We start from the raw sequence: 13643 nt of genomic DNA on the forward strand, positions 1-13643 counted from the left end.
AAGCAAAGAAAGAAAAAAGGAAACAGTGCATGAAAATGTATTTCACAACCTAAAACACAGCCAGGAAGAGGTTACCTTCTCTGTTGCAGCAACTGTCACCCAGCAGTGATTAAAGCACATAAAACATTGCCTTTAATCCAATGTGAGGGAGTGAAAATTGCATATTCCCAGTCTATACAAGCAGTTGCTTTCCCAGAAGTCACTGACATGGAGAAGAGAGATCTGTCAGCGTTCTCACTGCTGTAAAACCACAAGCTGATTCTGCAAACCGTTTGCTAAAGAAATTCTCACTACTGCAGAAGATCATGGCCTTAATTAGCACTGGTTAAATTGGGAGCATTTCTTGAAGTGGTCATGTCTGAGCTGGGTATCTCATATGCAGTCTACAGACTGACAGTGCTGAAGCTCCAGCAGTATTAATGCGACACAGGACATAAACACAGCACAGTAAGAATACATTGTTATCCCTTCTGAACACACAGAACACATCCTTCCCTCCCTCCTTGGGATTCCTCTTCCTCACCATTTCCAGATGACATCTCAAACCTGCTCATTCTGAATTTTTAAACTGAGTTTACACAACAACTGTGCAACATGAGCCAATTTTTCTGATTTTTCAACCAGCTTCACCCTGAGGGTACCAGAAGAGGATCAACAAGACCAGGTTTAGCCTTCATTGTAAAAATGCACATTAGTTTAAATCCACACTTAGCTGTGGCTTATTTAAGTTGATGTTTTGTAGCTGGTTGAAAACCAGAGATCACGTTCTTCCTTCCAAGGACACCTGAGTAGAGTTACACACAAATCAAAGTGCCATTAACACTGATGTGCATTCATCACATTAAAATAACCTTTATTCCCAGGTGGGATCCAAACATTTCAACAATGTTCCTTGACAAAGGCAAGGAATGTTTCAGCATGACCTACTGGGCATTTCTGGTGGAGAAGGAAGGGATGAGTCATCAAAAAGCGGAACTACAATAAAATATATGTGCACACACCCACACCTCTCTCTCTCCTTGTACATAAACACGTATTTCTTATACTTAAATTTTACCGCATTACTCTCTTGGCAGAGAATGGTGAAATTCCTTCTCAGCTGAGCTTTATTATCAGTTCTGTGCACATTACTGGAAATATTGGGGGGTGGTTCTGCTTTCAAAACTGTCATGTTTAAATGCACATCTTTAATTTCAAATCCCACTTGAATGAAAAAAGCAAGGAAAATTAATTTCAGCTTCTCATTCCACAAAGATAAACCAGCTTCGGGAGCATCACGAAGTGCGGGCTGTCCCAGGAATGTGGGATTTTGCAGGAGGTGATACAAATACCTCCTGGTTTGGGATGCTCATCTGAAAACACCCAAGAAGAGGGCAAAAAATGTAGAGGCAGCAATTAAAATCAGTAAGTTATGTATTTGCAAGATAAGCAACACTTAGTGTTTAAGAATAGTTATTCCCCAAATCGAGGGTTTTCTCCTTTCCCAAAGGGCCACAGCAGACACCAACACTGCACTGTAAGTCTGGCAGAATTATCCCAGAGGAGCACTAGCTATGAAACAAACTTACTGAAATGACACCTTTTTTTAATGTTTTTATTCATAACAGTATTACATGGCGTGTTACAGAAATTAATGGAAAATTTCTAAAAATTTGTTGGTTTCTGTTGTTGTTGCTGAATGCGTTACACATAAAGTTAAAAATAATGTGTCCGTATGTGTTAACAAATGGTCATTATTTGAGGTAAAGTTAAAGTAGGTTTAGAAATGTACTGCAACAGTCATTTTATCTTTCTCATCTTTATTAAAAAAATAAGTGTCAGAATGCAGAAATAAAAATGAATGAAAACCACGGAGTAAACATTTTTGCAAAGAAGGTGCCCAGTACGTTATTTAGATGAAAGGTTTCATCAGACACTTGGATGACTACGATCTATCAAAATATCTTTTCATGACAGGTAAAGATCAAGAACCTACGGGGGGGGGATGGTAACAGGATGGCTGGTGGGGTTCCCTGGTTTGTAAATTTAAAGTGACGAATTTAGTGCTAGTGAAGGATGAGGGATTAAACAATTGCACAAGCTGGATATTTGAGTTATCTACAATACCGGTACAGTGCAGAGGCCCTGCAGCCCTCTCAGCTCAGCATCTCAGCCACGACAAGGACGATCATATGACAGGACAATCCAGAACCTGTTTTTATTTATGAGCGTTGGCAAAGGTAAGACAAAGGTCCGCGGTGATGGCCCAGCTGTCTCCCGGGAGAGACACTGGAATTGCAGCCTCATTCCCTCGGCACCTATTCGTAAGTGATCTGCTTCCTACAAATATGATCCTCTGAGACATCAATCTCTTCTTTTCTCTGTGTTTCACCCCATCACTGGAAATGCACTGACGACACTAAACCTCCAATGTCTGTGATGAACCAAAACTGGCTTTTGTGGTTCCATGTGCAGGACAAAACCCAAAAAAAGCCGCTGAGGAATAAAGTAGCACCACTGTGCAAATCAGGAAAATATTCTGACAGAAATGTCCTCCAGAAACGCTTTTACCTCTGCTTTTAATCCCGAAACACTCAATCCACCAAAGTTTTAAATTATCTCCTCCAGTTAGAAAACTTGATTTTCCAATGGGAAAATAAGATTCGCTACAAAGCTTTTTGCACATGACTAAGGAACAAGCATCAAATGACAGTCGATGGGGATAAAATTCTCTTCTCTGCAGGTTCATTATGTCTATTCACAGCTAATTTCTCATTCACATACATTCTGCAACTCACATTTCTCTAATTTCTCTAATTCAAAATAAAAGAATGGGATCATGTGAGATTTGGTTGCACGTACCAACAATCACCACCCCAGTTATTCTGCCTTCTAAACCATTTTTAGCTAATACTAGAGATGAAAGAAAGTAAAACATTTGTAACTCCAGGCCTATTTTAATCATGACAAAAATGTAAATCCTAATGTGTCAATTTAAAAACAAAATCTGCACAATAACCCTAAAAACTGATTAATCCTTTGATTTCTTCAACCATTTTCCTTTTTCTATTTTTCTGTTTTTTCTTTTTTTTTCTTTCTTTTTTTTTTTTTTTTTTAGTGTTAAACCACTAAATTCAATATACTGTAACTGCATAGGAACATCAGGAAAACACATTTGACCTGTATAACAATTCTCTGTAGGGCAAAAATATATAGATTCTTTATGAAAATCATGTGCTAAACATATGAACCCAAACACTGCACTTTTTGCTTCATAAATGTAAAAAAAGGAAGTTTTAGATTCTTTTTGTTCTGTGTGTAAACAGTTGGATGACTTCTATGCAGAGGTTCAAAGGAATGTCAATGGAATGTGATCTCTTCTAAGTGGAATTATGTCCATGTGATAACGCTAGACCATAAAATCATGTGTTCCCATTAATTTCACTAGTTGCTGACAAGCTGACTGCTTTTGGCAAATGCACTTGAGCTTCAGCCCATTATTGTTAAGCACGTGAAAAAACATATGTGATGCAAGAACCACAAACTGGGTTTGCCACACCTCCCAAGCACTGCAACTTGCTACCTTCTCTACTGTGTAATGGCATTAGTAAAAGAATTTTCATAACATTTATATTTACAAAAAAACTGGCAATTTTCATTCGAACTCCTTAAAGCCATTTCCCCTTAAACATTTAAAGAGTTTAACAGTAAGATTTTTTTTTCAAGTTATAAAATAAAAATCCCATTTGATTTTTTTCTGATGTACAAAAAGTGATAAAGATGAACAATTTTGATCACAGAGTCAGTTTGTTATTCCAAAATCCATGCCGTCCTTGTCCCATTTGTCAAGTCCGCTTCATCCAAACTCCTAAACCAGAAGCATACCAGTATTATTTGGCAAATGATTTTTTTTCTCATCAAAAATGGCACACAGAGAAGAAAACACTTGTCTGCATAGCATTACAGCAGCAAGATATTGAAGAAATAAAAATATTCCTTTTCTGCACTTTGTTTAGAGTTTCCTAGGAAATACTGACTCTTTTGTCTTTCCTCAGTGGGACTCCATGTCCTTTCTCTACCCACAACATGAGTATTCCAACAGAAAGCAGCATTTCTTCCTCGTGATGTGCTAGAACTTAAAAGGTCCATTTGGCAACATTTTCAGTCAGGATGGATAAACAACTGAGTTCTATTCCGTGGTTTCAAGTTGGAAATCATTTCCGCAGGCGGCGTTTCGCTGTAAGATCTGTCACTCATACAAAACTACAGAGTAAGAAATAAAAAAAAAAAATACAAAAAAGGAGAAAAAAAAGAAAAAAAGAAAAAAAAGATGACACCACCAGTATTTTGTTGTTGTTGTTTAAATATGACTACGTAGGGGGAAAAAAAAAGGGGTCAGGATCAGCCTGATGTAAATGATGATGAAAAACATGTCACCGTGACATAAAAAGTGCCAACTTGTGCCCCAAAGGCTGCTGAATGATAATGCCACTGCTACATACAGACTCTGCTTTTTGCTGGAAAGAAAAAAAAAGGAATGTCTAACATCCAATAAATTTCAGATGCTCGTTATTTATAGGTGGTGCACAGAAGGTGAGAAATGTTTAAAAGAAGACCGAGGAGTAAGATTTCCTAGTCTGGATACCCACCACTTGTGGGGACGGGGCTGCACTCGTGGTATGAGAAGCAGGGAGAGTTTTTGTTTTGTGCTGCCATAGGAATCTGCCATTGGTTGCCAAAAAAACACATCAAGAACACTCGTAGAGCCAGTCCAGGAGGGCAATCTCTCTCCTTGTCAGACAAAATCAATCGGAAAAAAAGCATGAAAGCCAAAGGCCTGCCAGGTTGTTGGGTTTCTTTTTGAATCTTGGAGCACCACAAGCCTGTAACAATGCTATTTCTTAGGTCTGTTAATCTGCGCGTAGAGAGGTTCTGCTTCCTGGGGATAACAAAAATAAAATGAGCAGAGATGTCTCCAGACAGCATTTTTAGAACATTTTTACAACATCTGCTTGAGAACAGCGATACCTTGTGAGTCAAAACCCACAGGGAGTGTTTGCTTTCTGTGCTGCCCTGAGTGAACATGGCACCCCAGTTGAGTGCGAAGAAAATGGGAATTATTTCAGAAAATGAATGGTTACTGTCCATTTCCTCTTCCAGCACTGGCCGTGCACTGACCCTCACTGTTGGGCATGGGCATATGAAGAAATTAAATGAAAATTTATAGGCCTGGATGTTTGGAATTTCAGAGGCCGGAATTGCAGCCTGTGTACAAGGCTGAGCCCCCCCCACCCCTAGCAGCACAACAGCAGAACGTAACTGTGGGTTTTGCACAACTCAAGAGAAAACCACTTGCAAACAGAAACTGCCACGGAAAGCTGAGCTAATGAAGCTGTGATGAGATTTAAAACAACAGCATGAGTGGCCCATGAAGAACGAGGAGCGCCAGCCCTGTGCAGTTTGATTAGGAGTCTGTGGAACCATTAGTACAATGGTTAAAGCTGGGAGGAAAGCACGTCAACTTGTTAACAGATACTTTCTTGGGAATTTCCTGGATGTGGGAGGGGGGGGAAAGCTGCCACGTTCTTCAGCGTTGCTTCATAGCTGGCACACCCTGTGTGCTTTCTTAACACTGTGTTCCTCTTGGCTGCGGTGGGAAGCAAACCATCCGTGGACCCTGGGATCCATTCTACTTCATTTGCAGAGACTAATTTATTAAACTAAGAATGACATCTAAAAAAGGAACAAGACAGGCAGAAAGGCTAATTAATGCCATACTGCATTAACTCTCCACAGCTTGATAAATATTCAAACACCACGCCACGGCGTTGAATTTAACCAAGTTAGAAGCAACTCGTGTTACAGCAGCATTGGCAGGAGCCGACTTTGAGAAAAAAAACCCTCAGGAGGTTGGCAAATCACTGGGCACTGAGGAGCACACACAGGTCTGCCAGGGGATGGCACAGGATTTTAATTACTATTTATCAAAATGATGCTGGGGATGAGGAGAGCAGCCCAAAGGTGGATCCGTTGGGCTGTGCGTGCTCAGTGCTCCAGGCTCTGCCCCATCCCAGTGCCCTGTCCTGCCCTCAGAGTGCAGGAGCACACAACAAATCCAAAATATGACCTGTTTCCTCCATGCCAAGGCAAGTTGTCTCTTTTTCCCCCAAAACTGCTGCATTTCAGGAGCTTGCAGACATCCTGTTTCCCCACCTCCTGCCCACATGAAGCCCTGAGTTCACTATGAGCACTACAAGTGAGAGAAACCCTCTGGAATGATTAAATAAATGCTGCTGAAATTATCCCCAGCAAGAAGCAAATACATTTTGTGACCTTGAAAAACTGAAGGTAATCAAAGGAGATGACTGGGAGTAAATAACTGCTTTTCACACACTGTGAGTTAAGTCTACCTATGCCAATTTTCACGTGCAGGCTTGAAGCTGGCAGAATGATCTATCACAGCTAGTTCAGAGAAAATCTGTACTAATTAATGTGTGAACCTGACACACACCAGGCCATTCTTCAGGCAGTTGCTGAACCTGAGGTGATTGCAAAGGGAAGTGAAAAGGAAGGAGGAGAAGAAAAGGAGAGGGAGGGAGAACATCCCTTTGGAACAAAAGATGTCAGTTTTTCAAACGCCTTCGGGGAAAAAAAGAGCTTTTCAAAATGTCAAGTCTGCTTGTTAGAGCTGTCCTCAAATATCCTTCAGATATGCAGATGTGCTGAAGCAACAGGTGTCCTAAGGTGCCACTGGACTCCACACCCTTAAAAGAGCAGGAGGAGGAGCTCCTCATCAGCAGCACTTCCAACAACGCATGAGGCAGCCTTTACAGTGAGAAACTTCTTTGATTCATATCCAACATTAATCTGCACAAACACCTGATGTGGCAAAGGCCTGCATCTCTCACTGATTTGAGTAATTTCTCTTCCAATAGACCAGAGCATTTTGCATGAAAAGTGTGCTCTTACTTTTCCTTTCAGTTGATTTCTCCCTTCAGATGCCTAAACAAGAAATTAATTGTGGTAATCGTGTGCAGTCTTCCCAGCCAAAGGGTTTTGGTCAATGCCTGAGCTTTGTTTCCCAGTATTATTTTGAGTTAATTCAAGCATGCTTTTAGCCCAACAGTGCAAAAGGTGTCTGTAAAATATTGATATTCAAGAGGGCAAAAGAGAACAGAAAGGGAAAGGAAAGAGGCAAAAGGAGAGTTGAGTGCTGTTGACTTCACAGACAGCTTCTCTCACAGTGCCAGGCACTATTTTGGAGGGTCCTGGAAGCAGAAATAACCCCCCCTTTTTTTACGTACTCCACGCAAAAGTCACAGGCCATGTTATGAAAAGGCAGGTGAGCATTAACTCTTCTCACAGCATCTCACCAGCATTTTCTGCTTTTGACTTCTACGACTGCATTAGGAACAGATGCAGAGGGAAGGAAAGGGAAGAACTGGTCTTTGTCAGAACAAGAAGAGAGGAGCAAATAAAATAGCAGACAAAGCTCTAACTCACATAAACCCCTTGAATCTCACAGTGTTTTCCTTGCTGAACTGGCCTGGAATCACTTCTGATGTGCTTTCAACAACCCACAGTGAGAAACCAAGACAAGAACTGGAAGCACTTTTTTTTTGCTGCAGTATTCCAGAAATATTTCATGCTGCAAATCACTTTATTCTTCCCATTTTAAGGGGGACGAGACAGCAGCAAACAGCATTTCTGGTGTAGTCCAGTACTGTGTGAGGCAACAAGGGTGCTAGTGCTTTCGAATAACATTATGCAAATACTAGAAGTAAATTTTCAAATCCCATTTGAAGATATTAACAGCTGCTCCCCAGCAGAACTACTCACTGGAGAGCATCTCCTGAAAGACTCAGCACCTACTCAGGCTTGCAGGGGTGAACTCACTCACAAAACATAACTGTGAGTTAGGAGGAAACTGTTTTTACCCTGTCAGCCCTTTGATCACTGCGAGGCACCTGCTCCGTGCAGAGCTGCAGGCGAGATGTTCTCAGCTGTCGGGGTGAGGCCCTCATAGATTTCTGTGCCCTTTACAGCGGGTGCTCAGTGCCAGTTTTACTCCTGGCTGACTGATCAGAAAGGGCAGGCTCCAATGATAAAGAGTTTCATGAAATAAGTGTGCTGGAGAGCCACACAAAATGAGCATCTTGTGCTGGGGATGCAAGTGAAGGGGGTGGGAGTGAGAAGCGTCTTCTCTGTTTTTTGCATGCTGACCCATAGGCAAAATAGGACAGAGTAAAGTTGGCAAGCGGGGTTCAAATTAAATATCTTTGGTGATAAGACAGGTCATTCCTATTGCCTCATTAACAGGCAGTTTTTATTTACTACTTATTGCTAATTATTAATACTTGGTTATTTTTCTTACAGCCTCCATCAGCAACAACCTTCTAATTCAGGATTATGCCTGGAGAGTGTCTCTGTTCTTACCATAAACCTACCCAGGAAAACTTTCTAGTCTCAAATATCCAGTTTAATTATTAGCATTCTAAAAATCTCTGTCATTTTAGTAGTGAGATGGATGCTTCACATCCATAAAATCAAAAAGCAATGACAACTACTCAGAAAGATGAACCTGCTCCATATCTTGGTCCTGATATAAAAATGAAATGCAGCCAAGAAACACTGATTATTTCTGGGCCCCTCTCCCAAAACAGTAGCCACACAATGATTTCCATCTACAGATCTGTCATCCACATATCCTTCCATCTACGTATCTGTCAATTCTCCTTCGTAACATTTGAACCTAATGGCCAATTTGAAGCAAATTGTTCAGAAGTCTCAAAGATGCTAAATTTTCATAAGGAGATTTTTAAAATCAGTCGTCATGCAGAAGACAGGGAACTTTTAAATGACCTCATCACAGAGGAAGCAAGGAGAACTTGTCCCTAAATTGAATTGTTGGGCTGCAAATCAGCAAGAACACAGCTCTAGACAAAGCTACAAAGAATGCTGTCCCTTGTTTAGAGGAAGAAGCTGGAGGAATGGAAGGGTACAAGGCTACTTCGGGTGGGCTTGGTGACACTGAAGAGGTGAGAAGCCCTTGTATGACCTGGCCACATGAAAATGGACAGCTTCAAGGAGACTGCAGCAGCAGAGATGAAGGCAAGCCTGCAGGATGCCCCTGTTCACAGAGCAGCCTGAATTTCCCTGCTCATGCCCCTCCATTTTCTGGGAAATACGAGCAACCAACTGAGTATGAGACCTGAAATGCCACTTTTAGGGTTTCTCCGGAGTGAAGCAGTACTTCCCAACCTGTGATCCCCTTCCAAAGACACAACACTACTTCTCTCAGATTCCCAGCCCTGCCCAGTGCTGTGTCTTTAGCTCAAGAACAACAGCTTTAGAGCCTACAGCAAGAACAGGTCACCTGTAATTAGAAATTTCTCTTTGGACTTTATCCAGTCCCTATTGAGCCAGGTGAAGGACTGGAACAGGTCCTGCAAATACAGCCTATAGTAATTTGAGCCCATTCAGAGTCCTGGTGCAACAGAAAAAGGGCAGAAGTAAGAGGAGGATGCAGAATCAGCTTGATGCTCCCTCCTGAGGCTCACAAAGCTCCCAGGCAACCCAAGGCTTTGTCTGTAAGTTCCTGTATTCTCTCCACTTCCTAAAACCAGCCCAAAAAGGAGTTACAGCAGCCCATCCTGGAGCTGACTAAGATTTTTAGGAACATTTATCACCAAGCACAGCACTTGCTCCAAGATGGATGATGGCAGCAGGCCACCAAAGCACCACCAAAAGCTGATAGACAAATATTCTAATGAACTGTTGCTCTCCTGACAGTGCTGATGGCATCGTGAAGGGTGTGACACATTTTGAGGGCTCCTTATTGTCTGCACACGTTTCTCAGAACAACTGAACAATTTTTTTCAGGGAGATGTGCTCTAGCCACAAATGTTTTGAAGGTTTCTTGAGAATCTCTCATGAATGATTGCCAGTGCAAGTTTTGAGCTGGGCAGCAGCTCAATAGAGCTGCATTTGTTCCTCTGTTCAAAACTTCCTGCTTTAATGTAAAATGTCAACAATAAGAAATGTTTAACACATTTGGTAGGATCACAGCTACAAACAGTTCTTTCCCTCCCTCTCCTTTCACCACAATTACTCCCCACACAATCTGGAGACAGCAGTAGGGATTAAACATAAATCATCTGAAGATGGCAGTCATCTTATTCCATATTCTCTTCACCCCTTCTGGAAAATCACTATCCATCCTCAACGCCATGCCTGAACAAATACAATGAACAGCTCTGCAAAGAGTTAATCTTATTTCACCTGTGGAATTTGAGCCTTTCTGCTTCTTCTCTTCAACCATAAAGGGACAAAAATGTAATATATCCATAAAATATCACATTTGCCTACTAAGAGGTCACAGCTATTTCTGGAAGGGTGACTTCTAGAACAGCTGCTGGAAGGATGAGGATTTTGAGAGCTGAAGATTGCAAAAGGAAGAGAGGAAAAACAGGAGAGAAGAAGATAGTAACTAGATGATAACACAGAGTATCAGAAGGAATCAAGAAACTAAATTGCTGTGGTACCTTGAAAGATCAGGGTACAAAAATCCAGGCAGGTGAGTATTCTGACTACATCAAGATAAATGAAGGTATTGTATGGGCAGAGCTGTTCTCAGAGATGCTGGGAACAGACAGATTTGATATTTCTGCACACAATGCTCTGTTCCTGAGAGGTCCATTCAGCTGAGTTGTTACTGTGCTGTTCTTGGGGTAAGAGCCACGTTCTAAAGAGCGAAGTGATCTCCGACCCAAGCCACAAAAGTGGCTTTTATGCAGACTCTGATTCTTTTGCACGACATGTTTCTCCCCGTTAAGTTTCTCCCCCAATGCAGAGCTCAGTACACAACTCCATAGTAAGTCCTGAATTGATAATTTTCCATGGAGATTAGACTTCCCATTGCTCTGATGACACCAGGCTTCAGAATTAGATGGGCTGGCTTTGGGAAGTGGATTTCCTGCGGACTGCTGCTGAATGGCTCTGCACACAGGCACAACAATATTAGTGGAACTTCACTGGAGAGAAGCTTTCTTTTTTGTTCAGCTTCCTGTTCCTGCCTACAGCTTTTAGGAATTACTGTAATACGATAATCAGGGACATTATTTAACATTTCCCAGAATATATTTCTGAGAATTATACATATTTGATGCGAGGCTCTACAGGGATTAACGGAAAATGCAGCAAAACCATATGCAATCACTGGTAATACGCTGTCCTGGCAGCTCTGAATTTCAGAACCACCCTAAGATAAACCATAATAAACAGATGTATGGGGGTTTCCAGAGTGCGGGACTCAGATAAATGGCAAATCCTGTTTCATGATCCAGGAAAGAACTCCTGGAGTGGTGTGAAGCTGGGATAGCTGGGGATGTCAGTGCTGGCCAAACGTCAGCCAAATTATTACGTGGCACCATCTATCTGCAGCAGCAGCTCTCACTGGAGGAAATAATGAACATTCTTGCTGGAGCAGCTCATCCCAGCTTGACTTTCTCCTCACACTGTCGCTGTAGACTCGAGGAGACACAAAGCTTAATGCTCCTGTTGCTGCAGCCCCCAGGAGCTGAGCATGGGTGAAGCTACAGAAGGGGGAGATGCCCTCTCACAGCACCACATATTATTAAGAGAGATTCTCATTATTCCCAAGTGGATCAAAGCTAAGTTACTGTAAGATTTTTTAAAATCATAGGTAATGCACAACGTCAACTGACTCCTAATGAAACTATTAATTCTGAGTTGAAACTAAACTCAGGATGGCTAAGTCACTGGCAAACCCAGTGCAATTTCTGTACAAAACAGGAAGGGGTTCTCCCACTGCTCTGGATTTGCTCCAGGAGCTCTGTGCTGGAGCACAGAAGCTGTATCGGATCATGTATTTGGGCAATACCAAGCAGGAGTGGCAGACGGGGAGAAGATAATGAAACATATTCTTCAAACAGCAACACTAGAGAGTATTTGGATGGAATAACAACGCTCAGCACTCATAAAACTTTGTAGCTTCACTGTCTTTTTGGCAAAACATATTTACTATATTGAAACAAATCACAGAACATTCACAGGCAGCCACATTTTCTACGTGTTCTGTAACACAAAGGATGAAAAGATCATCTTTCCCGTCTGTCTGGGTTTAAATGACTTACATTGATGAATAATTTTTAAAACATCAGTATGCCAATGGTAATGTGAATGATGATAATTTTCAGATGTTTTTAATTTGCAGTTGGAGATAAAAATATACAAACCCATTTCAATATTTTTTACATGCAGATAATAAACGTGCTTCTTCTACTGATTATCACATTGATTTAGGGTAGAGACACTCATGTATCATTACAGAATTTTATTTAATGATTGTTATGTCTGTGGGTAAGATGTCTTATTCCATTTAATATGTTACATCTGACTGAAGGCCAGGGTGGCTTTGATAAAAAAAATGCTCTGCCTAATACATTGTTAGTAATGGCTCAGTTTCCCTATTTGCCCTTAGAACTTGAACACAAAGTAAAGTAAGTCTACATTTCTTTAAAGCATGCAGGCAGCTGAAACACACATATTTGCATAAGCTGCAACACTCAGTGAATGGCAAAAGCCATGCAGACCACCAAGCATGAGGAATGCACTGTGGAGGATGGAGAGGTCAAACGGAAGAGATGAAAAGGAAAAAAATAAACCATGCATCCATGAAAGCAATGGCAGGCACTGGTGGAAGAGTAAGTGAAGACCTCAAGGTGTAGAGAAAAAAAGGACAGATACCTACCCCAACCTGTGCTATCTAGCTACCGACCTGTGGACTTATAGTATCACCAGTTGGCTCACCAAAGGGATCACTGTTGGAGGAGGCCTGAGACCCATCAGGCTAGAATACAAGAACATAACACCTTTTTTTCTCAACAATAGAAAGTGAAAAGTCAACACGAGGTTATTTTCATGCGGTGGGCATAACAAGTACATCCTATCTCATGAAAACCAGAGTGAGACCTCGCCGCTGATCCGCTCTCAAAAGCCGTAGCGGTTCCCTACAGCTGCTGCAGGCAGCAAAGGACCTCACCAGTTCCTGCTGGAGCCCAGGCAGGAGGTGCCACAGAAGGTAGTGGATCAGGCCAACCACAACTGCAATAGGCCCTGAAAGCCATGTGAAACAGAAAGAGTCCAAGCTTGGGTTATTTTGCACTTTTTGTTGTACTGACCCCCTCTTGCCTTCGGCTCACTCGGGCTCCTACCTCCCTAAGACACCTGGTGATTTAGTCATTGCTTGGATAACATTTCTTGCTTTGGTCCATAAAGGCAAAGAAATCACATACTGAGGGGCCAGAACATTGAGGAACGTAGCTAGGCAAGCAACTGGGATGCAAGAATGTGCAAGACAACATCAACCATCATCTTTTAACACACAAACTCTCACATCTTCCTCTGCAGCCTCAGCATGTTTGTTGTTTTACCCTAGATTTCCTTACCATGAGTAAAGTGAGTGCTGGTGTGCTAAAGAGGACATTGGATATAACTAACATGTACAGCCTTACATATGAACTCTGAGTTTGGTTCCTTGTATGCAGTGCTAGTGCATATCAGCAGAAACGTTGTGCTATCAGCTGTCAAACCCAAAGCAGGACGGGAATTCTGGCTGCAGCTCCCCCGTAAGCACCACCCAG

The 13643-nt window shown here is 41.8% G+C and overlaps 1 protein-coding gene across 20 annotated transcripts in view; it reads right to left on the reverse strand.

The window, feature by feature from the left end:
* Positions 1-1576: 1576 nt before the first annotated feature.
* Positions 1577-13643, reverse strand: part of DAB1 (DAB adaptor protein 1) — a 415295-nt gene continuing 403228 nt past the window's right edge. For 17 of the 20 annotated variants that reach the window (XM_048312664.1, XM_048312665.1, XM_048312662.1 and 14 more), the window contains 2 exons: positions 12752-12850; positions 1577-4918 (listed from right to left, as the gene is read on the reverse strand). In XM_048312664.1, coding sequence (XP_048168621.1) covers positions 12767-12850 — 84 coding nt within the window. In that variant the 3' untranslated portion in view covers positions 1577-4918; positions 12752-12766. Of the gene's footprint in view, positions 4919-5515; positions 5713-12751; positions 12851-13643 lie in introns of all 20 variants that reach the window. The other 3 variants (XR_007205343.1, XR_007205342.1, XM_048312666.1) reach the window with 3 other exon arrangements.

This window comes from Corvus hawaiiensis, chromosome 9, assembly GCF_020740725.1.
Source record: "Corvus hawaiiensis isolate bCorHaw1 chromosome 9, bCorHaw1.pri.cur, whole genome shotgun sequence".
Classification (NCBI taxonomy): Eukaryota; Metazoa; Chordata; class Aves; order Passeriformes; family Corvidae; genus Corvus; species Corvus hawaiiensis.